General features: G+C 41.3%; 1 protein-coding gene across 1 annotated transcript in view; it reads left to right on the plus strand.

Annotated features, from left to right (window-relative positions):
• The window catches only part of LOC134533511 (uncharacterized), a 251684-nt gene that overhangs the window by 116077 nt on the left and 111566 nt on the right, over window positions 1-24041 (plus strand). Inside the window, exons 3-4 of the mRNA XM_063371035.1 lie at window positions 9431-9566; window positions 22950-23083. Coding sequence (XP_063227105.1) covers window positions 9431-9566; window positions 22950-23083 — 270 coding nt within the window. The remainder of the gene's footprint in view (window positions 1-9430; window positions 9567-22949; window positions 23084-24041) is intronic.

A 24041-nucleotide genomic window follows, 5' to 3' on the forward strand; every position in this document is an offset into this window, starting at 1 on the left:
AATGAGATTTTGCCGACATGCGTGAGAATTTTCACGGATACTTGGTCGTTGTAAATTTACTCCGAAGAATATTGTGCATTTATAACATGATTTATGTATGTTTAAAAAACCAAAGTATAGTATTAAAACAGGTCAATTTTCAAGCACATAAATATTTTTACATGAGATGCATCCAAATGTGTTGTTTAACACGTTAGTTATTGTAATTTAAAATGCACAATTTCAACCAAAACCTATCGTAATTTGATTGTACAGACTTTTTTTTAAATAAGCAAAATGTACTTATTTGAAAAATCGTACGATAAAAATATAAAATTCAAAAACCCTTCTTCAAGTAATTTTAAGAGCTGTTTTGCGGTGTATGATCCTAGACGAATCGGGATAGCTTCCAATTGAAGTTCCCTCCCGGAATTCAAGACGACAGCTGTTGCGTTATTCATTTCATCTTTGTACCACGAAAGGCAGGGTAAATTTCAATGGCACATCAAATGCATCGAATTTTTCGTCTACGTGTCCACAATCTGGTCATGTACAGAGATAGTCCGTGCCTGAGTTTCCCAAGCAGCACAAATGTTATTATCGCCCTAGTGTTGAGTGACGGAAGATTGCAGTTCTGAAAGTCTGGCAGCTTATCGCTGACAAGCCAAAGATGAAGGTGCTGATAGAGGCAGACTCTTAATTGACAGGTGAAAGGATATGAATGTAGACGTACAGCGCAAGGTCACTTGTAGTGAAATGAAGAAAAAAATATAGCGCTACATATAATAATTTGTATATAATAATATAATAATTTCTTGTGTTATTTTTACGTTTGATAATAAAGCACACTATAGAAATTAAATTATTTTTGGACATAAGATATGTTGAATACGAACTTAAAGAAATTAAATTTAAAAAAAACACATTACTTGTTTAATTTTAATAAGATATTTTATTTAAATGTAACAAAATCAATTTAAATACAATATATTATACATTGACTGTCTTACCCTCCGTATGCGGGTTGGATTACTTTATAGTTAGAAAGCATTCAGATGAATTAAGCTACGAAAATATCTGCATCGCAATGAAAATAATTTATGGCCTCAGTATAATCACAGCATAGTGGCAAGAAAAAATAAATATATTTCAGTTTTGTTTTTTATAATGTGACTAAAACAAACAAAAAATGCAATCTAAATATGTATTGAAACTTTCAACATAGGCAGCATGCTAAATTTATATTACCCAACTCCATACATTAAAAAAAAACGTGACTGAATAACAAATATCCAAAGTTTCGCATTTATATATTAGTAGAATTTCAGATGAATTACTGTAATACATTTGACCATAATTCATATATTACAGGATGCTTTAAGATAATGATAATAAAAGTTTGCTCTAAATGACTGCTGTAGTTAATGACTTATTATGACATGTACATTGTGAGCACACAGTTATACAAAATATTATGTTATTTTTTTCCAAAAAAAATTGCATATAATTTTAGTTAAATTTTTTTTTGTTAAGTATGTGCGGAAAATTTAGTAACCAAATAAAAATTATTGTTGTGAGTCGATTATATGTATTTATAAAAACATTTTTTTTACTGTGGGGGATAATGTTTATCCAATTAATATTTTATGCAACAATGCTTATTACAAGTTTAAATATTATAAAAGTATAAAAAGTTATATTGGTAACAGAACGAGGAAAAAAAACAAAAAAACTAGCCATCTAGAAAAGGTTTCTGTCACAGAATGCTGAGAAAGAAAAATGAATAACATGATATATTTATAGCTTATGGCCGGAGAAGTAGTAAACACGGGCCTAGGTTATGATATCATAGATACGTCAAAGGCTTAGAGGGTGCTGGTACTCTAACGGAGATGCATGTGATAGAACGGCTAGAAAAATACGTAAAATGGATTCTCGAAGTGAAAGGCCACGGGGAAGACTAAATGACGTATGGCTGAAAGACGTAAAGCAGACAGGAAGGACAGTAGCGAAAAATTGGAACGAAGTGATGGTGGGAGGTCGCGATGCAACGCAGGAGACATCCAGTCTGTTTAAGATAAAATATTTAGTGTACACAACTATGAGCGAAGTCAAAGTGAAAGGAACTTTATCGAAAAGTAAAAAAAGTATAAACAAATTTTTTTTAGTCCAAGGTAAATAAATCAAAAATCTATTAATATTAAAAAAATCGTATGATTATCGCTTGTAAAATTATTTTTTGACGTGACAACGTCTAATAAATCGATGATGCACGCACGAAAAGGGGTGTCCCGTAACGCACATTGTCACACTACGAAGTGTCCCGTTACTCTCATTGTACGCTTGCGCCGCATCTATCTCTATTCCACTCGATTGGAACAACCATCGATTTGAATATTTAATCATATTTTCGTCGTTTGAATTATTAATATGAAAGTTGAATTTTCAAATACGTTTTTGTACGAACAATGGTGTTTTACAGATACACATAATAATTCAAATTACATCCGGGATCTTTTACACAATGTTTAAAAAAAATTGTATCACATTATAAATAAGTTTGGTGTATTTGGGATGCATATTTGTTATAAAATCGTATTATAAAAACGAAATATTATTATTCCCCTACGGTGCTGTCATCTACGCTGACGGACGCGGACCGAACGAATCGCGCTGTCTAACTTCTTCCGCGGCAACTAGGCACTTGTTAATACATATTTTCCTTTGTTTATTTTGTTTATCGCGAGAGGCGTTATTATTAATGAATTATAATAAAATTTCGTGCCCGGGGCCACAATTACATATCATTTTGAGCATTGGAAGACATAAAAACTTAAAAATTCTCGACGAATTTTAATCTCGGCCCCAACGCACCACGAGCGTCTGGGTTGGAGATTAAAGCTGAAATTCTTCCTTAAACTTACTAATACTTATTTCATTAACTGTAAGGGAATTTTTATTAAATTCTGAAATTAATTTCACGACGAACAAACTTCGTCGTTAAATGTGTAATTGCAAAAAGCGTAAAACATTCTCTTGAAGTTAAATAGTACACATGTATAAAAGTTATAGTTAAAATAATCTCTTCGTTAAAGTAATAAACATATTTGAATTAATGAGTGCAAATAAAAGTAAATTTATCAATTAAATTGTAGATTTAATTTCACTCCTTCTTTGTATTCATACAAAATAGTGATAATTCAATATAAATTATTCAATTTTATTCATAAAAGTATGCAATCATTTCATCAATGTTTTGTTATGACGTCACGTTGAACTATCGCCCGTAAGCCGACTTTACAGACAACCAATTTTATTTTACTGGTCTATATTTTTGTTTAATTATTGTACAGCGGGACTGTAAGTTTGTTTGCAGGAAATCAACTAAAAATTGCCAGTCTAGTTATACAAATTATATTTCACTGTTATGAAATTTTATAATTCATGCTGAATGAACAACATAAGAAAACATAAATTTGTTCGTTACCGAGGTTAGATGTTACTGCACGTGTTAAGGACACACGAAACTACAGTAAACTCGTGGAATAACATCATGTCAGTGTTAAGAAGACTGCAAGTATCCGCTCTACCACTCTGGTTCTGGGGTAGAGCGCCTGCCTTGTGACTTGTAGGACCCGGGTTCGCGCCCCGGCTCCTCCAAGGCGGATTGCCCAGACAAAATGGTGGCATTTTCTCTGGTAGGAATACAATCCCTTGTAACAAGTCAGGCTACCAAAGAAACGGTGGGTGGAACAGAAAAAAACCTTCCAGGTGGCTTCCAAATGGGGAGCCCGTTTATTTTCTTGGGCTCCCCATGCGGTGGCCATTCCGGGGGTTTCTCCGGGGGAACGGAGTTTTGCAAAAATATTTTTTTTGCAGTTTTGTAGCGTTTTAGTTTTTAGTAAATGTAGCATTATCATTCCAACATGTTATAAATAAAACTCAAACAAACATTTTTAAAAACTTTGTTTTGAACATAAATATTTGAATTAAGTGTGTATCAGTCAGTGGTTGTATACCGATGTTGTGTGTTCAACCATTTATCAGTATATATTTTCTTGAAGTATTATTGACGGTAAAATTTTAGTCATAAACTATTGACCAATACCTTTGTTATGTATTTTTTAGAAGTTTTTGACGAAAAAAAAATTTATAGGCACATAAATTTTATTCCAAAATAAATTTTTTCTTAAAACCACGTTGTTTTCAATCAGGATCGTCTTTAACACACGCACACACATACACATACGTGTGTGTGCACGTACAAGTATAACATCCAGATATAAATAAAATATTCTATTTATTTCAACATTTGATATTTTCGAACATTATGATTAAACAATTATCAATTTTAGGCCTCGTCAAGAAATACGTGGTATATATATGTTTTAATTATCTTACAAATAGACGCTTTTCAGTCAAATTTGCAAATGCAAATTTCATGGTACTAGGTGTTCCGCAAAGTAGTAGTTTATCTCAAATACTCTTTAATTTTTAGTAAATGCTTTTCCTACTGTAATCAGATTTGATCACGAAAAGATGCTGATGAAAAAAATATATTGTGTAACTATTCAGCAAGATTTTTCAGATCTGATTTTAAAGCTAACTAACGTCTCTGAATTACAATAGCATTTATTGTATAACCTTTAATAAAAAACTAATTCAATTAATCATAATTATCACATAGTAACTAATGACATTTAACGTGGTGTCCTCTTTTGAGAACTTCGAATAATATTGGATGCCAACCTTTTTTTTTCAATAACGTTAACTTGATACCTCTCTTGCATTTGTTTCTCTGCCACTAATATTGTAAACTGATGTTCATTTAATGTACTAACATGAATGTAAAAAAAAGCGCCAAAGTGATGTCAGTTACGAAGACTTCCGCGCCTTTTTTTCATAAACATAGTTTGTTTCGAAACTAATATTTTTTTTTAGTCCACGATAATTTTGCTACCAACACAATAGTAGTTAAGATCATCATTTTGTTGCATTGTTTTAACGACAACGCCAGATTTGCTTGGACCTTAAATGTACACGTAGTTTGTAGCAACATATTATTTGCAGGGACTCATATTTAAACTTTTTTTTATTTCTCGTAACAAATCATTTTTGTGGCCAAGAAATTTTTTGGTTGAACATGGAACGATTGGCCTGTTTATAGCGAATACGTAGACGGAAGTGTAAGCGAAAATGGACTGAAAATTAAATGAAGGTTATGCTACTTCTAACTCCAATACAAATTCACTATAGCGAGAAATAAAACCCACGTGAAATTGTATCTTGTTATTGATTTCGCTATGATTAACATGATTCTTAAAAACGTTTTCTAAACGTAAAAATAAATAAATTTTGCAACTTTTTAACCGAAAATTTCCAACCGCTTGTGACTTTTGTTTTTGTTTCTTTTCCAGTACGATTTTGAGAGTTTGACGTTAAAAATTCACTCCTGATTCTTTATCTCAGTCTTCTTCAGCCACTGCCTCATTCAGTCCGGTCAAATGTGTTCAGGGTAAAATTTTTAATCGTACATAATTTTTAAAAAATATCATATTTATAAATTAATATCGGCTAATATAACAAAAAAATTATTATCCGAGTTCAGTTGCCATAAACAGAGTATTTCAAGATAAACCAGTTACTTGGATCTAATGCAATCAGTGGGCGAGAAAAACACATATTTTTGAAGAACTATTGTAGTGTTAAATTTAATATTTCTCCACAGTTCTTGCTAACACATCAATTTATTTGACATATATTTAATGTTCTAATGTGATTCATTGATTGAGTTTTGTTTTGGCAAAGTTAAATTGTCTTTTCTTGGGCCAGTGATATTTTTAGACCATGTTAAGACAACCGGAACTCTAACACAAGTAAAACAAATTTAAAAATTACTTTTATTTAATTGAACAATTAAGTTAATTTTAATTCTGTAAATAAATTTCAAAAGTAAAAATTTTATTTGAGAAGTATTAAAAAAAATATAATAAAATATTTATTGCGTTGTGTGGGTTAAAAATTATCTACACTAATTCATTCAAATCCATGAAAACTGCATTAGCTTCTTCCTAATATGCCTTGTTGGCTATAAATAATAATTATTGGATGTTTTGTTCTCGCTTGGCGCAGCTGTTTGACAGAGAAGATTTTAATTTAACTGCTCCAAACAGGCGCAGCAAATTGAAACAATGAGAAATAGAGATCGGGGCTATAAATCCTGTGCCGCTCTTCCCTTTTGGCTCATAGTATCTCCCTTTGCAGCAAATCCCATCCAAACATTAATCTCATTAAAAATGTAGCATTTCAGTGTCAGCAGGTGATGATAAAATATGCACACGAAATTTTAATGGAATTGGTTTTCAACATGATCCCTAGGATGGTTTAATATCGCAAGTTTGCTTAAAAATAAAAATAAAAGCTGTTTCAAAGTGATTAGAGTGTTGTATTCTTCCCTTTGCCAAACTTTTACGTATGAAAATTTCGGACATGTTTGTCACTACATTTTGCTAAACGTTTGTGGTGTCATCAAGTAATTTTTGGGTATCTCCTTGCATTCAAGCAGACTGCGAAGTGTTAAGACGAATGAATAAACCGTGCGAAAAACGCGCAAAATAGTTGTTTGGCCTGTCTGTCATTTTTAATTTGGCACTGAAACGAAGTGATTAAGGGGTTAGTATTATAAAATACGTTTCTAATATCATTTTGTGTTGTTTAATCGATTTTAAATAAATTCTGATTATAACCAAGTTGATAAACTAAAATGATCTTGCTTTAATGGTTTTGATGAACTGGCAGTTTTTTATGTCAGCTCTAGCATGTAGGCTACTGAAAGCAAAATCATGCAATTATATAGTATACAGTTTTTGATTAACCGTAAGTAAGCATCCTTCGTCTTTAAACATTTTTATTTACAGAATATCACTAACTAAATCAATACAAAAAATTGTTTTCCAAAAACTACAGAAACCTAAGTTTTTCAGGGTTTTGTGAATCCTATTTTTTATTTATGAATTATGTACAAAGAATAAACTGTTTTCAGACGAAAGTGTATGCCATATGATTTCATGCTTTCAGTACTGACGTAAAAAATTTGGTTGTCTGTGAAGTCGGTTTACGGACGATAGTTTAACATGACGTCATAACAAAACATTGATGAAATGATTGCATAATTTTATGAATAAAATTGAATCATTTTTATTGAATTATCACTATTTGGTATGGATACAAGAAGGAGTGAAATGAAATCAACAATTTAATTGATACATTTACTTTTATTTGCACTCATTAATTCAAATATGTTTAATACTTTAATGAAGAGATTATTTTAACTATAACTTTTATACATGTTTGCTATTTAACTTGTTCCAATCTGTGTTATTCTGTTAAGGATAGGACGATGATAGGAAAAGTAGAAAATGAATGGGAGTGTTTCAAGTTAAAAGTGCCTCGAAAAAGTCAAATCGATGGTTGTTCCAATTGAGTGGAAGAGAGATGAGCGTAACGGGACAATGTGCGTAACGGGACACTTTTTCGCGCGTGCAGCCGGCGTTCATCGATTTATTAGACGTTGTCACGTCAAAAATGTGCGATCATGAACATTAAGTGAGGACTTGTTTAGTAGAAAATGCTTTTTTGTAAACAATTAAAAATAATTTGCAACATCATGGAATATTAGAAGCAAAGTGATTTAAGATACTAAGCCTTTAAGGCAGCAAGGTGTTGAACTACCTCGTAGCATAACCGGCTCCTCGCCCGAGCCGTTAACGCGAACGAGCATGTACGTTTAGTGTGTTGGCGAAGCGTAATGGGTTCATAACTTCCAACTGCCTGAGACACGACGCCACTGTTTCAGCACATCACGTGCCCGGCTGGCTGCTAGCGCACATCTTCTAACTACGTGGCAGACCTACACGCGGAAGGGAAATTACAGATATTTACATACAGCCTCTTGAAAATCATAATCTGCTTATTTTTTAATATATTTGGTTTATTTAATACTGCCATACAAAAATAAATAAATAAAACAATGACCATTAGTTTGTGCGGGCGAACTACGTGATGATAGTGTCTATTATTGGGTAATCGTTAAGTTCGAAGCATGTAAAGCTACGATAGGCCTACGTGTGCAAAAAAAAAGTAAATAAGAAGTTTGTGCATGAAAACTTAAAGCTAAAATTTTAAAGAAAATGTCACATGGATCTAAAGAGATCGTTTTTTTCTTTAATTTTTTTTCTTAATATGCTTTGCTGTAGTCTCTTCTACGAAATATTGATAATATTTTATAGAATTAATGTACCGTTAGCTTTCCAGTTGTTTTAATAATAACTGTGAATTATTTAAATTTTTGTATTTAATTTTGTTTGTGAATCAAATAAAATATTTGTATTCATGCGAAAAAAAATGAAAGATTGTACTTCATGAACACGTTTCGCCCTGATAGGAGGTACCTTTTTTTGTAAAGAGTCCGTTACGTATGACATAATATATTTACATTAATTTTTTTTATATTTATCTACTGTCACATGAGAAAATATGTAAGTTAGTTATTTCAGGGCTTGTTTTTGTTAGTTCGTTGTGAATGGGTAATAGGTAGAGACCGAAAAAATTCGCGGATTCATTTCACGAGAGCTTAAAATTCATATAGTTATACCTCAGTGCTGCCTTTGCTATTGGCTCACAACTCACCTGGATGACTCTGGTCCAGTGAGAAACACTCAACCAAAGCTGTATCGAATCACTGGCCGCTACATTGGGACACCTTCACAAGACAGCAGCCAATAAGAGGGTGACATTTTACCGAGTGTACGTAGAACTATAGAGTTCATCCTAGAGGTCATTGAACCCGCGAATTTTTTGTGTCCCAAATAATTAGGGACACCTGTATTTCGCGGATACATTTCGTGTCAAGGTATTTCACAAAATACTGTAGCTTTTCTCCTGTGGTTATTGGCTGAGGTCGGTGAGAGGTGTCGTCCCGCTCTTGACGGGGCCAATGAGAATGTGGTCACCGTACTGCTGCGCCCTCACAATTTGCCATGCCTAGAGACCGGAAAAATTTCGCGAGGTCATTTCGCGATAGGCTAAAATACAAATAGATATACCTTAGTGCTGCCTCTGCTATTGGCTCACAACTCACCTGGATGACTCTGGGCCAATGAGAAACACCCAACCAAAGATTTATCGAATCACAGGATGCTACGTTGGGACGTCTCACAAGACAGCAGCCAATGAGTGGGTGACATTTGACCGATAGTACGTAGAACTATGGAGTTCATCCTACAGGTCATTGAACCCGCGAATTTTTCCGGTCCCTAGCCATGACTCTTAGAAAAAGCTACAGTGTTTTGTGAAATACTTTGAAATGAAATGAAATCGCGAAATACAGGTGTCCCTACGTAATAATAGGTGTCTGTTTGACGGAACGTCGCGACTGGTTGGCTGGTTGCAGATGGCGGCCAGCAACAAGAGGTTCATCATCCTGAAGAACATGAGCTTCGACGCGACCGGCGTCTACTCGTGCGAGGTGTCTACGGCGGCGCCCATCTACACCAAGCCTTCCAGCGACGAGGAGCTCACCGTCATACGTGAGTGCGTCGCGCGGCCTCCAACTGATTCAATAGAGACCCGTCAAATTCGCGGATTCATTTCGCGATAGGATACAGTCCGAATACTTTTGACATTATTTCGCTTCAGTGATTATGGGCCACAGTTTGGCTGAAGGACTCTGGGCCAATGAAAAAACTTTTAACGGAAGAATTAGTGAATCACGATCATTCCAGTCAACAGGTGTTAAGAGTCGGTAACCAATCAGCCGATGTAATTTTCACGAGTGCATAGAGGATCATGGAGTCTATCCTTTAGGGATTTGAAATCGCGAATTTTACAGGTCTCTAGTGATAAACTATTTCAAATCCAAGATGGCGTTCTTCCGACATCCGTCCCTCCCCTCCTAAAGGTCCCGCCAGTCACGTCAGCAGCAAGGGCCGCAGAGACGCACGGGAGTGGAGCGTCGGCGGAATGAACGGGTGGGGGCGAATGGAAGCATCCCGAGAAAACCACCGGCTCACTGCAACGTTTCCTACTTGCAAAAAAAAATTCGATTTCGACACTTCCTCGGGTTTCGCCCTTAAACGTGGTTATTGATTTTTGTAAAGAGTTCGTTACGTATGACGTAATTATATTCGTTATTTTTTTTAAATATTAATTTATCATCACATGTGAAAATGTGTTAATTAATGATTTCATTACATTTATTAGAAAATAATGTCATAATTTATAATGCATATAAAAATACTTACGGGAACAAAACCACACGTATATAATTACACTTCAAATGCACTTCAAAATGTTAATAAACAATTTATTTCACTAATATTTTCAGAAAATATATGTTTTAATTATATGGTCCAGTCAATTATCAATATTAAGTCACTAAGTATAAGATTTAAAATCACAATTTAATTTGTTATTTATATATGTGTTTTTTTCGTAATTTGAAAATTTCGTTGTATGGTGCGCGCGCATCGTAAATATTCACTCATTTATTTAATAACACATCTAAATAATAACTTCAAAAAATTCTAGATTTAGTTTTTAATGCTGCTGTGGCTTGGTTACTAACCTGATTCTAACCAGAGCGTCTTAAGCGTTAGGTCAGACACCCGCTTCATAACTAATACCTGATTGATTGGGGCCATTTTCATGTCGCGATAATGTTGTCAGAACAGTAGTATGTTACAACGTTGTGGCATTGGCTGGGTTTATTTCAGGCACATGTCTATTTTCAGCCCACCAATCACGGCCATCCAGCGCGAAAGCAAACGCGTCCTGAATGGCCCGGTAAAACAAGGGCAGTGGATTTCTCTTTCAAACGGCCACCAATCACAAGGAAACAATCGCTAGCGCGGGCATAATTTATTGCAGTATAATGAGCGACGCAATAGTTTGTGAAACATTCACACCCCTTGTGATTAAAAATTTTAACTTCGACAGTTGGTTGCATAAAATCAACGTATCCTAGGGCAAGTTAACCTAAGTTGAAATCACGTGACGTAGGACATGATGTAATGAGGTTAAATTCGCACAGATTTCGAGTAAAGAATAGGGAAGGGGGGGGGGGGAAGAAATCCGTGGGTGCCGTTATCCCATTGGACCGCTAGTGCATCACTTGGAGTGGCGTCGTCACTGACGCACTCTCCTCCTCTACCGGTTCCCCCACCACGTACCTAACTATTCCCCCTCGAGCGATCGGAAATTTTCGAAACGCTCGAAAATGGTTGCCCCCTCAGCAAAGAAGTTTCACTTGAACAATACAAATCATAAATCCCCAGTTCGTGTGTTCGGACGTGGCTCGTGTGTTCAGACGTGGCTCGTGTGTTCGGACGTGGCTCGTGTTTTCGGACGTGGCTCGTGTATCCGGACGTGGCTCGTGTGTTCGGACGTGGCTCGTGTGTTCGGACGTGGCTCGTGTGTTCGGACGTGGCTCGTGTGTTCGGACGTGGTTCGTGTGTCCGGGCGTGGCTCGTGTGTTCGGACGTGGCTCGTGTGTTCGGACGTGGCTCGGGTGTTCGGACGTGGCTCGTGTGTTCGGACGTGGCTCGTGTGTTCGGACGTGGTTCGTGTGTCCGGGCGTGGCTCGTGTGTTCGGACGTGGCTCGTGTGTTCGGACTTGGCTCGTGTGTTCGGACGTGGCTCGTGTGTTCGGACGTGGCTCGTGTGTTCGGACGTGGTTCGTGTGTCCGGGCGTGGCTCGTGTGTTCGGACGTGGCTCGTGTGTTCGGACGTGGCTCGTGTGTTCGGACGTGGCTCGTGTGTTCGGACTTGGCTCGTGTGTTCGGACGTGGTTCGTGTGTCCGGGCGTGGCTCGTGTGTTCGGACGTGGCTCGTGTGTTCGGACGTGGTTCGTGTGTCCGGGCGTGGCTCGTGTGTTCGGACGTGGCTCGTGTGTTCGGACGTGGCTCGTGTGTTCGGACGTGGCTCGTGTGTTCGGACTTGGCTCGTGTGTTCGGACGTGGTTCGTGTGTCCGGGCGTGGCTCGTGTGTTCGGACGTGGCTCGTGTGTTCGGACGTGGCTCGGGTGTTCGGACGTGGCTCGTGTGTTCGGACGTGGCTCGTGTGTTCGGACGTGGCTCGTGTGTTCGGACGTGGCTCGTGTGTTCGGACGTGGCTCGTGTGTTCGGACGTGGCTCGTGTGTTCGGACGTGGTTCGTGTGTCCGGGCGTGGCTCGTGTGTTCGGACGTGGCTCGTGTGTTCGGACGTGGCTCGTGTGTTCGGACGTGGCTCGTGTGTTCGGACGTGGCTCGTGTGTTCGGACGTGGCTCGTGTGTTCGGACGTGGTTCGTGTGTCCGGGCGTGGCTCGTGTGTTCGGACGTGGCTCGTGTGTTCGGACGTGGCTCGGGTGTTCGGACGTGGCTCGTGTGTCCGGGCGTGGCTCGTGTGTTCGGACGTGGTTCGTGTGTCCGGGCGTGGCTCGTGTGTTCGGACGTGGCTCGTGTGTTCGGACGTGGCTCGGGTGTTCGGACGTGGCTCGTGTGTTCGGACGTGGCTCGTGTGTTCGGACGTGGCTCGTGTGTTCGGACGTGGTTCGTGTGTCCGGGCGTGGCTCGTGTGTTCGGACGTGGCTCGTGTGTTCGGACTTGGCTCGTGTGTTCGGACGTGGCTCGTGTGTTCGGACTTGGCTCGTGTGTTCGGACGTGGCTCGTGTGTTCGGACGTGGCTCGTGTGTTCGGGCGTGGCTCGTGTGTTCGGACGTGGCTCGTGTGTTCGGACGTGGCTCGTGTGTTCGGACTTGGCTCGTGTGTTCGGACGTGGCTCGTGTGTTCGGACGTGGCTCGTGTGTTCGGACGTGGTTCGTGTGTCCGGGCGTGGCTCGTGTGTTCGGACGTGGCTCGTGTGTTCGGACTTGGCTCGTGTGTTCGGACGTGGCTCGTGTGTTGGGACGTGGCTCGTGTGTTTGGACGTGGTTCGTGTGTCCGGGCGTGGCTCGTGTGTTCGGACGTGGCTCGTGTGTTCGGACGTGGCTCGTGTGTTCGGACGTGGTTCGTGTGTTCGGACGTGGCTCGTGTGTTCGGACTTGGCTCGTGTGTTCGGACGTGGCTCGTGTGTTCGGACGTGGTTCGTGTGTCCGGGCGTGGCTCGTGTGTTCGGACGTGGCTCGTGTGTTCGGACTTGGCTCGTGTGTTCGGACGTGGCTCGTGTGTTCGGACGTGGTTCGTGTGTCCGGGCGTGGCTCGTGTGTTCGGACGTGGCTCGTGTGTTCGGACGTGGCTCGTGTGTTCGGACTTGGCTCGTGTGTTCGGACGTGGCTCGTGTGTTCGGACTTGGCTCGTGTGTTCGGACGTGGCTCGTGTGTTCGGACGTGGCTCGTGTGTCCGGACGTGGCTCGTGTGTCCGGACGTGGCTCGTGTGTTCGGACGTGGCTCGTGTGTTCGGACGTGGCTCGTGTGTTCGGACTTGGCTCGTGTGTTCGGATGTGGCTCGTGTGCAGTGTCCGGATTGCTGGCTGAGGGACCATCATCGTCGCTGCAGTAGAAGCTTCATCGGCAGTTCTGATTTTGAGTTGCGAGGCAGAATGTGTGGGTAAGGGGGGGAGTGTGACGTATTCCAATATGTATGCTTTCCAAACACACCGACAGCGACGCACTCGCTGATTATTTGTCTGTCCACTTTCGCACCGAGTTCGCGGCGAAACGCTAGTTTGGCTAGATTGGATTCACAACAGCGTGAATATTGCAGGGACGGCGGAAGCTACCTCGCAATTAAAACTACTAATCAACCCCTTGACATTCAAACCGTCTAACATGGAGACACGTTAATTATATATATATATTTTATTTATTTTGCAAATAAACGGTCTGGTTGAATGAATATTGATCTAGGTGTGTTTTGTACTGTTACAAAATAATAGTTTAGAAACTCGATTTCAAGAAAAAAATTGTAATATTATAAGGAAAATATTGATTATTTGTACAACATATTGATATGGTTATTTTTTTGCGTATATTAAGTGCGGTTTTTTTATGAACAATACTGAATATTTGTGATCGCCCGTACGAAAATTGGCACATTATTCTACATTTTGTATGATTTTTTTTATGAAGTTGTACATTTTTAAACCATGCAAAATATAATCGAATATCTAAAAATTTGACTTCATTATGTTGCATCACGCTTATTAATTTACGCAGGTGTAACTGAAAAGCTATTCAGGAAATAGTTCAGAAATAAATTTTACTACTGGAGGTACTGGGACAACACAAAGCATAAATACCCGGGCAATCATCTGAACCCAGTGTTGCTACGAAATTTTTTTTTCATGGCGATAGAGATTTTTAATGTAAATTTACAAATTCACAATTATCTGTAATTTTACAGGGCTATTTCAGTTTCATTTATAAAAACTTTTTGCAGCGTCGTAAGAAACCATCCAAGTTCTTTACGAGTGTAGTATGGATAAAACAACGTTGTTAACCTAAATCATGAATGCTGGGAAAGGCTTAAATACGAGTCCTTTAGAATGTGAGTTCAATTTGCATCTTCACACCTGCGATAAATAAAAGCGACATTTCCAACCTCCTAAAAACATTGCCAATTGATCCAACTGAAAACCAAAACGATTTTCGGATTATATCCGTGTTATTCGAGATTTCGACTATTCGAGGTTTCCTGGGTCCAAAACTCGGTTAGTGACTAGAAAAAAATTATTTTATTAGATTGCTGTTTGCTATAAAATTATTTTCAAAATTCTAACAGTGAAATAAATATTCGTTGAGCCAAACCATATAAGCGAATGTTAATATCCTTTTAACGCGTATTTATTTTATCTTAAAAAGTTTTTACGCTAGTTCATGTACACCTGTACGTCGGTTATAATACATCTAATAATAATAATATGCTTACATAGCCCACCCGGACAACATGTAAAAGTTTATCAATCTCGCTGATGGCTGTTACGTCCATTCTCGTCACAGGTTTTCTTTATGTGTAATATCCTAGCTCTCGTTATACGCATTTTGCAGGGGGAAATTTCGTGAAAATCTAATGGAAGTCGCATGGAACGGAAATGAGTAACCACGATGTCGCCATCTATGGCAGATGGCGCGAATGAAAGTTCACAAAGCCAAGTCAAACTATGTAGTATTAAGTGTTCAGTCAAACTATATAGTATTAAGTGTTTAGTCAAACTATATAGTATTAAGTGATTAATGATTTTTTTTTAACAACGTGGGCAGTATTTTAATAAAATATCGTGTCTAAAAGCAGGTCCAAAGCCGGGGTTTAGTATTATTTTTTAAGTCTTTTTCTCTTTTATCGGAGCTTGTTTAAAATTTTTGCCTGCTAATCGAATGATTCGATAATCAACGCAGCATTTTAAATAATTCTACGTTAAGTTTAGAGTCCGAGTTTGGTATTATAAATGTTTTTTTTGCGACATGAGGACACTTGAATTTTCTCGTTACTGAAGGGTATATATGTTACACATCTCTGGCCAGTACTGAAGGAATCTCTCACAATTTTTTTTTTTTTGTTAAGTGCACCGCAGGGTTTAGAAATTTCTTCCGCCGGCCCCTTTACCCTCGGTCTGAGACGTGATACCGCGCCCCGCAGACGTTATTGTTGTTGTTGGAAGTGTCGCTTGAAGCCACTGTGCGAGGGGTCCGGGAGGGGGGAAGGTGGGTACGTGTGAATGAAGGCGCGCTCTTGTACATGTGTGTGTGTGTGTGTGTTGGTGTGCACGCGCGCTAGTGCAGTCTCCGAGTTCCCAGCCCTGGAAGTTCCCCCTCGTGAAAGTGTTTCGGGTCGGCTGGGAAAAGCGGAGGGGTTGAGCCGAGCTGGCGTCCCAGGGCGAAGTTTTTAATGGCATTGGCCCTCGGAGAGGAAGGGGTGCTGAAGAAAAGCCAACTGTATTCAGCAAAACTTCCCCTTTCGACCCTGGCTGTGGGAGAGTTGCTCTTTTTTTTTTTTCTCTCCGCGTCTTCGAGTGTGACGGGTAAGCATCATGGGCCTCCTCTTAGGTCCTCTGCCTTTTGACGATGGAAGACCCAGTGGGCAGCTTCTGGGCGTGTGAAAAGCTTTTCAAAATCCTTGTAGGGAGAAAGAACACTTGTGTTTGCAAGACTTGAAACTAAAAACTCACCCTCACACGAAATATTAGATTTCGTTTTTTTTTTCTCCCATGTGAATACGTCTTATAATCGGGATGGCAGTTTGAAAAATGGAGTGTAACTTACAGGAGAGTACGCAGAATTTTTCTTCTGTCGTGAGGAAAAGAGGGGACATTGAACAAATTTCCCCACTGTTTGCTTTCAACTTCTTTGCTATTGATGGGAATGATAGATTTACATATAGTAAGGAAATGCAACTATCCATCCCCCTATACCAGCGACTAGCAGTAGATTTATTGCCACAATATTAGTAGGCACTTATATAGTTTTTTTGTGTAGTAAATTTCTTGGGCGCCAATGGTTTGTTATAACTTATACATTTGTGGTCACAGTAAAGTAGTAAAGAATTTTTATTTATGAGGTTTTCTTTTGTTATAAATTTCGTTGCATAATTCTGCTTTCATACATATTATATTGCAGTTTTACTTAATACACTTTAGTCAATTCGTTTTCTCTAATATTTCCCAAACTCTCCCATAAATATATATAAACACACACATACACACACATATATATATAGACACACAGACACAGTATGCCTCCGTACATTTATGCTCGAAAAACTCGAAAAGTAGTCGATCGATTAAATTGAAATTTTTACACAGCGTTCCTTCAAATACGCGAGAGCTTTTATTGTAAAATTTAACAAAAAAAATCAGGAATTTTTTTTGGGAAGTCCGTCATTTCCAAAGTATGAAGCATGAATTTTTATATTATGGTGTTCGTTTATAAATAAACCTATACGGGCCGGAGCTTTTTTGAAAAAGAATAATCCGGTAACATCGAGTGAATTACGAAATTCCGTTGCAAAATTCACTTCTTTACTTTGGTTTTTCTCGGAGACTGTGGATTTGTGTGTCACTGTTTCACCTGAGATTCAGTTTAGAATGATGTTGTTCATATCTTATACGTCGACCTTTTTTGCCACAAAATGGCTCTTCTGCCTAACCGTGTTTGATTTCAATAATTTGTTTCAATGCTTTTAAAAACGTTGTAACCAATTATTATTTTGAATTCAAGATATTGCAAAAATTAGATGGGAAGGTGATATTTTCTGTTTCTGGATTTGTAGGTACAGTACCGTTACCGACCTCGAGTAATTATCTTTCACGATCAAAGAGAGGTTCTCAGAATATCGAGAAGATCTTTCTTAAATCTGTGTCTCCATCAGTGTTATAATCCATCCAATTTGGGAGGCTAGATTTTTGGTGGTTGAGAGTGTTTCGTAGCGCACATAAAAGCACTAGAGGTGACGGAGTACTTCGATATTTCTTTAGCTACGATGCTGCCAAAACGACAGCAAGATCGTCCGGGAGATGCGAACAGAACAGACAGAAATATCAGGGAAAGCTGAGGAGATGTGACTTGAATCGATCATCGAATAATTAGACTGTTATCTGGAGACGGGGATCAGATGAGGAGTTTCACCAATCCAATTTCCTGCCTGCAGCCGGGAAGGAAAAAAAAAGGGGGGGGGGAGGTCTTTATTCGGTAGCAGCCTACGGTTTCGATATCGATTTCAACGTAGCAACCCCACGAGGATGCCTGGCTACGACGACCGGTAATGGAGAATGCAATATTTAATTGCAGTACCATCGCAAATTCAGACTGGAAATTCCCGAGTGACAATGCATTTCATGCTTTAGCGGTTCTACTAAAATTTGTTCATTAGTTTATGACATACATTAAAATTTTTCTTGTAAAATAATTATTCAAAAGGGGTGTCCCAATTGCATCCTAAAACTAGAACTTGTAATGTGCTGCAGCAGCTTTGTACACTGTCATTTTTTTTGTAAATAGAACATAAATATTTATGTAAAATTACAGGTATTTGTAAATTTGTACGATTGGATGAAGCCAACTGTATCACTACGATATTGACTCGTTCCTGGATTTCTCGGCGTAGCCGTCTGTGAGTTACTGTCCTCGGAGCGGGCTGTGTGTGGGTTGCCACAGGCAGAGTGGCGCGGGCTGTGTGTGGGTTGCCACAGGCAGAGTGGCGCGGGCTGTGTGTGGGTTGCCCCAGGCAGAGTGGCGCGGGCTGTGTGTGGGTTGCCACAGGCAGAGTGGCGCGGGCTGTGTGTGGGTTGCCACAGGCAGAGTGGCGCGGGCTGTGTGTGGGTTGCCCCAGGCAGAGTGGCGCGGGCTGTGTGTGGGTTGCCACAGGCAGAGTGGCGCGGGCTGTGTGTGAGTTGCCACAGGCAGAGTGGCGCGGGCTGTGTGTGGGTTGCCCCAGGCAGAGTGGCGCGGGCTGTGTGTGGGTTGCCACAGGCAGAGTGGCGCGGGCTGTGTGTGGGTTGCCACAGGCAGAGTGGCGCGGGCTGTGTGTGAGTTGCCACAGGCAGAGTGGCGCGGGCTGTGTGTGGGTTGCCACAGGCAGAGTGGCGCGGGCTGTGTGTGGGTTGCCACAGGCAGAGTGGCGCGGGCTGTGTGTGAGTTGCCCCAGGCAGAGTGGCGCGGGCTGTGTGTGGGTTGCCACAGGCAGAGTGGCGCGGGCTGTGTGTGGGTTGCCACAGGCAGAGTGGCGCGGGCTGTGTGTGGGTTGCCCCAGGCAGAGTGGCGCGGGCTGTGTGTGGGTTGCCACAGGCAGAGTGGCGCGGGCTGTGTGTGGGTTGCCACAGGCAGAGTGGCGCGGGCTGTGTGTGAGTTGCCACAGGCAGAGTGGCGCGGGCTGTGTGTGGGTTGCCCCAGGCAGAGTGGCGCGGGCTGTGTGTGGGTTGCCACAGGCAGAGTGGCGCGGGCTGTGTGTGGGTTGCCACAGGCAGAGTGGCGCGGGCTGTGTGTGAGTTGCCACAGGCAGAGTGGCGCGGGCTGTGTGTGGGTTGCCACAGGCAGAGTGGCGCGGGCTGTGTGTGGGTTGCCACAGGCAGAGTGGCGCGGGCTGTGTGTGGGTTGCCACAGGCAGAGTGGCGCGGGCTGTGTGTGGGTTGCCACAGGCAGAGTGGCGCGGGCTGTGTGTGGGTTGCCACAGGCAGAGTGGCGCGGGCTGTGTGTGGGTTGCCACAGGCAGAGTGGCGCGGGCTGTGTGTGAGTTGCCACAGGCAGAGTGGCGCGGGCTGTGTGTGGGTTGCCCCAGGCAGAGTGGCGCGGGTCACTGGCGGGGGCGGGGGGTTGTGCTGGTGGCGCACACATTACGACAAAATAAGTTGGAAACATCCGTACCACTTATGGTCTTAACTTGATGTAAGCTTTTGGACATACACCATTGCTAAGCACTTTTTCTGTAGAAGAAACCTAAAAAATACCCAAAAGACCAAAACACGAATTAAGCAAAAAATTGCTGTTGTCAACAGAATATAAACACCACATAATTTTCCATAACAGGAATATGGTCGACAAAAAAAGAAAAAACGAAGAAAAATTGACTAAGAAAACGATAAAAAAACCCACAAATGATGACAGCACAAAAATATTGAACCCAAAAAAAATTCAGCACAACAGTTGAAACGAGATAAAAACACGACAAAACGAAAATACGAAACAAACACAATCGTTTACCAAAACAGAAGAGAACGAAAAAAGCCCCACAAATGATGACAGCACAAAAATATTTAACCCTAAAAAATTCAGCACAACAGTTGAAACGAGACAAAAACACGTCAAAACCAAAAGACGAAACAAACACAATAGATTTCCAAAACAGAAACAAGCGACGTTTCGGGAACTGCTATCTGCTCCCGTCCTCAGGCAGAGACGCACATGGTACGAAAACACAGGTGCGACTCTAAGTGCTTCTCTAGGCTGGTATACGTCCTTGAAGCTTGAGCTGAACAACAATTTAATCGTTAATTTCAGAGAAAATAATTCAAGATGGTACACCGGGCGTCCTTACGACGAGCACTTCCGCGGCTGCCAGCTTCGCACGAACGAAGATCGCTTACCACGTGCACGCGTGGTAAGAGGGGAACACTCGATTACACTCTTAAATAACAGTTCGGGTACGAAAATGAGGCACCGACAGCGCCTACCGCCGAGTCTAGAACCGCCATGTTTGTTTACACTGCCCGGGCCGGAGACACACCACACCTTGGCGGGAGTTTCAAACGTCTTGCAGAGCCCACATGTAACACAATCTTTTGCGTGGTGCTCACAAAGCGGTATATTTATTGATTGTTATTTTGTTCCACATCGAGCATTTTTCTTAATTTGCAGGTCAATGTATAGTTTTCGAGAGTAAGTCGAAGCTTACGCCCTCACGGAAAGATGATTGTGTGGGAAGGGAAGGTGGTTCCTCGCGCTTCGCTCGCGTCAACGGAGCGTATCGAGTAGCGGGCGCGACAGCGCGGATCGAAGAGGCCGTCCCAGATCCTCCCCTTGACGCGGGGGGTTACCTTCTCCTCCCCCCCCCCCCCCTTCACCCCCCGGGGCCATGCCCGCGGGATGCGCCCGCCATTTGTATGCAGGCGGCGGGCGCGCGGCCCGGGCTCTACTCTCCGAGCTCCGCCTGGTAATCAAATTCCGCCCCCCAAACCCCCCCTTCCACCCGCAAACCCTCCCCCCCCCCCATCGCAGCCGGGCGCGCCTGCAACCCTCGGCGCAACTCCTCCCCGGCGCGGCGCGGTTCGAGGTCCTTTAATCCGGCACTTTCCCAGTCACGGTGCCGGACCATCGAACGTCAACATCATTATTGAGCGGAAATCTTATATACACCCACACCAGAGAGCAAAAACGTTTCAGACACAATGTTTTAAATCAATAAAAAAGGCATTGTTAAATTTACATTTTAAAAAATAATTTTTAAAGTAAAATTTTAAATATAATTTTTTAAATACATTTTCTTGTTGTATATTATCAAGAGCATCAACTTATAATATTAATAAATTTATTTTTTTATAAATAAGGAGTCTTAATTAAAAGACGCCACCTTCATTTTAATTGCTTTTGTCTAATTAGTTTATATTGAATGCCGTTTTAGTCTATTAATAGTGACTGACTGCTAAAAATAGTTAATCCTGTGAAATAATAATGTGTGTTTATCATTGAATTATTTTTCGTTGGAATGACTACGAACTGTAAAAATACTTTCATACACTAATTTATGATCTCCAAAAAAAAATCAACAAAAAGTACAATTTAAGAAAGTATTAAAACTTATCATAATTAAAAAGATGGTACACAATATAATATTTTTAATATAGCTAAGCTGGGCAGTTACAATCTAGTAACAGTGGTCGCCATATTTACTCTGCACTGCAAACTAGGCGTGGGACAGACTATAGAGCGGTGTCCAACCAAGAAAGCCGAGGGCAGTGCCGTGGCCAGGATTTTGTGAAGGAGGGGGGTCCGGCCAGGCTGCTGTGTCATTTACCATGAGTAACTTTTCTTTTAACTGAATTTTTAAAAAAAAGAAAAAGAAAATAGATTGTCACACTAAAAAAATCCCTGGGAATAGTGCATTTTCAGATCTCCCAGAGTTTACGCGCAGAAATTCAAGCAGTGACTTTCGGCTTGAGAATATACTTTGTTTTTTTTATTTAACTGTTTTAATATCTTGTACTTTAGTAAATACATGTAAAGAAAACCATTTCGCTCATGTGCGAACTCTTTTCTTTCAGTTTGTCTTTGGCACGATATATAAACAAAGCCTACTAAATATTGTGACATTTAATTAAATGAAAAGTGAGAGTGGGTTATGATTATTGCGAACAATATAATACTTTCTTGAAGAGAATATTATCTATATTTGTAAAGAAATATGAAAAAAAACCTGAAATAAGGGCTTTAAATGTTGTTTTTTTCGTTAAATAGAGAAACACAAATACGTCTTTGTTTCATTTTACCAGTTAACCAAGAGTGAAATATTATTATATACATATTATTAGATGCATGAAACGGTGTATGAAAGAAGTTGTTAACAAAAAACACGTAAATAAATGTAGACTGCTTGGAACCAGGGCCGGCGCGTCCACACAGGCGAACTAGGCAACCGCCCAGGGCGCCAAGTAGCTGGGGGCGGCGCAGCACGACACATAACAGCTCATATAACATGTTTAACGATTATTGAAACTAGATGAAAATGGATTTTTGCAACAGTTTGGAATGTTTATATTGATATGAGTAATTATTTAAAGTCCACGGTGACCTGTTTATGATTTGTAATAAGTAAAAAAGTTAAAAAAAAACACAAGCCGGCTTACATTTGATTGTTGACAAATTCTTAGGCTTACGTGATGTATTTTTGAGGCAAGGAATTTTTTTTTTTGGGGTGATCGACCCGTGGGGGGGGGGGGGGGGAGGGCATTAAGGTTTTTCGCGTAGGGCGCCAATTTACCTTGAACCGGCCCTGCTTGGAACACATTCCTGCTGAGGCATGTCTGTCTGCGATGGGGAGGCAACAGCCGGGTCGCCGCGGTAACTTTGAATATCGCGAGTGGATAGGATAGGATAGGATTTACTCTACGTTTTTCAGGAACGTATGATGAGCAGCTTGGGAACTTCACCGCTGCAGTGCGCTGCCGTAACGCCTTGTATCGTCTTAGTTGTTATTTACACGTTAAAGCGCAGCACTGTCACCCGCTGTCATTCCCCCGCACCCCCCACCCATCATTCACTGCAGCTCAAGGTCGTTCAACGGGAGGGGGAAGGGGTGTTTGAAGAGTTCGACACTTGTCCGCTAGGGACCACTACAAGGCGATGCCCTAGAGGTGGTGGCGATTGCGGCGGTGAATTAACCAACTACCTCAAAACCGTATTAGAAATTTCAACCTGGGCTGGCGACTTCTATACAGTATATATATATATATATATATATATATATATTCAAAGGCGGTGACGTGAGGCGGGGGGCCGGCCGGTGTTGCAGAGCCGCAGAAGGAGGCGCCCACCATCTCGGTGCGCAAGGACCAGTACCAGGCCGGCGAGGTGCTGGAGGCCAACTGCACCTCCAGCCCGGCGAGGCCCGTGCCCTACATCACGTGGCTGGTCAACGACAAGATGGTGAGTCTCTACACGTCACGACACGGCACGCTTTTCTCGCTTCCTCCTCGTCCCGGACAACAAGTTGTTTCGGGCCGAAACCCGGCCATGCCTCTCCACCTCCACCTCCTAGGTCTGAACGCGTTAGGGTATACCAGGAGCACTAACTTTTCTTCTTTTTCATCCAGATGACAGCTGGTGTCTCGCTGGGCATCTGGATGTTGGCCTCAGATGTTCTATGTACCAATTTGGAATGGTGTTCACCATTCTTTTACCTCGACCAAAAACAACTTATCCATTCTGTTCACCGCCGTGCCAGCAGCCAGAATAAAGCTTTGTCAGTTTATAAATTTCCTTGTCCTCTTGCGTCCACGCATAAGATGATTGCACGACGGTGGTTGTTTAAAAACACTGCTTGTCAAGCCACGCGGGATCTCACGCATGTTTCTGCATTGGGACGGTTGCCTGTACCCAATGCAGTCACATAGCGCGGGCACTGATCCCACCGCCTTTCTTTAGGTTTTCGATCTTTGCCATCTTGACTTGTCCATAATAAAACTCTTTCCTTTTGCCTTCCTGCTGCATCCGCAGCCTCTTTCCTTCTCCTGCTTTCTGTTTCCTTTCCTGTCGTTCTTGTTCCGTCTTCTTTTGTAAAATTCTTGATATCACGTCTTTAAAATTCCTATTCAAGGTTGTTATGCCTTGAATAGATCTTCTGTGGTTAAAATAGTCATTAGTTGTCATCTGACTAAAATTGTCTGTTCCGGTTCGTGTTGAGTTTTGACATTTACAACAACTGGACCCTCGTGTCTCCACTCCCGAGTTGCACGTTTCATCGTGATTACAGTGTAACTACTGTACACTCGACCGGAGACGTTCGCGGTTGGCTGCCCTAAGAAAAGTGACCTCGAGGCGCGGTTGGGTCGCTAAATTAAAAAGGCCAAGTCTCCCTTGAAAGAGGTTGGGGATGGGGGGAGGG

Source organism: Bacillus rossius, chromosome 6 (genome assembly GCF_032445375.1).
Source record: "Bacillus rossius redtenbacheri isolate Brsri chromosome 6, Brsri_v3, whole genome shotgun sequence".
NCBI classification, from domain to species: domain Eukaryota; kingdom Metazoa; phylum Arthropoda; class Insecta; order Phasmatodea; family Bacillidae; genus Bacillus; species Bacillus rossius.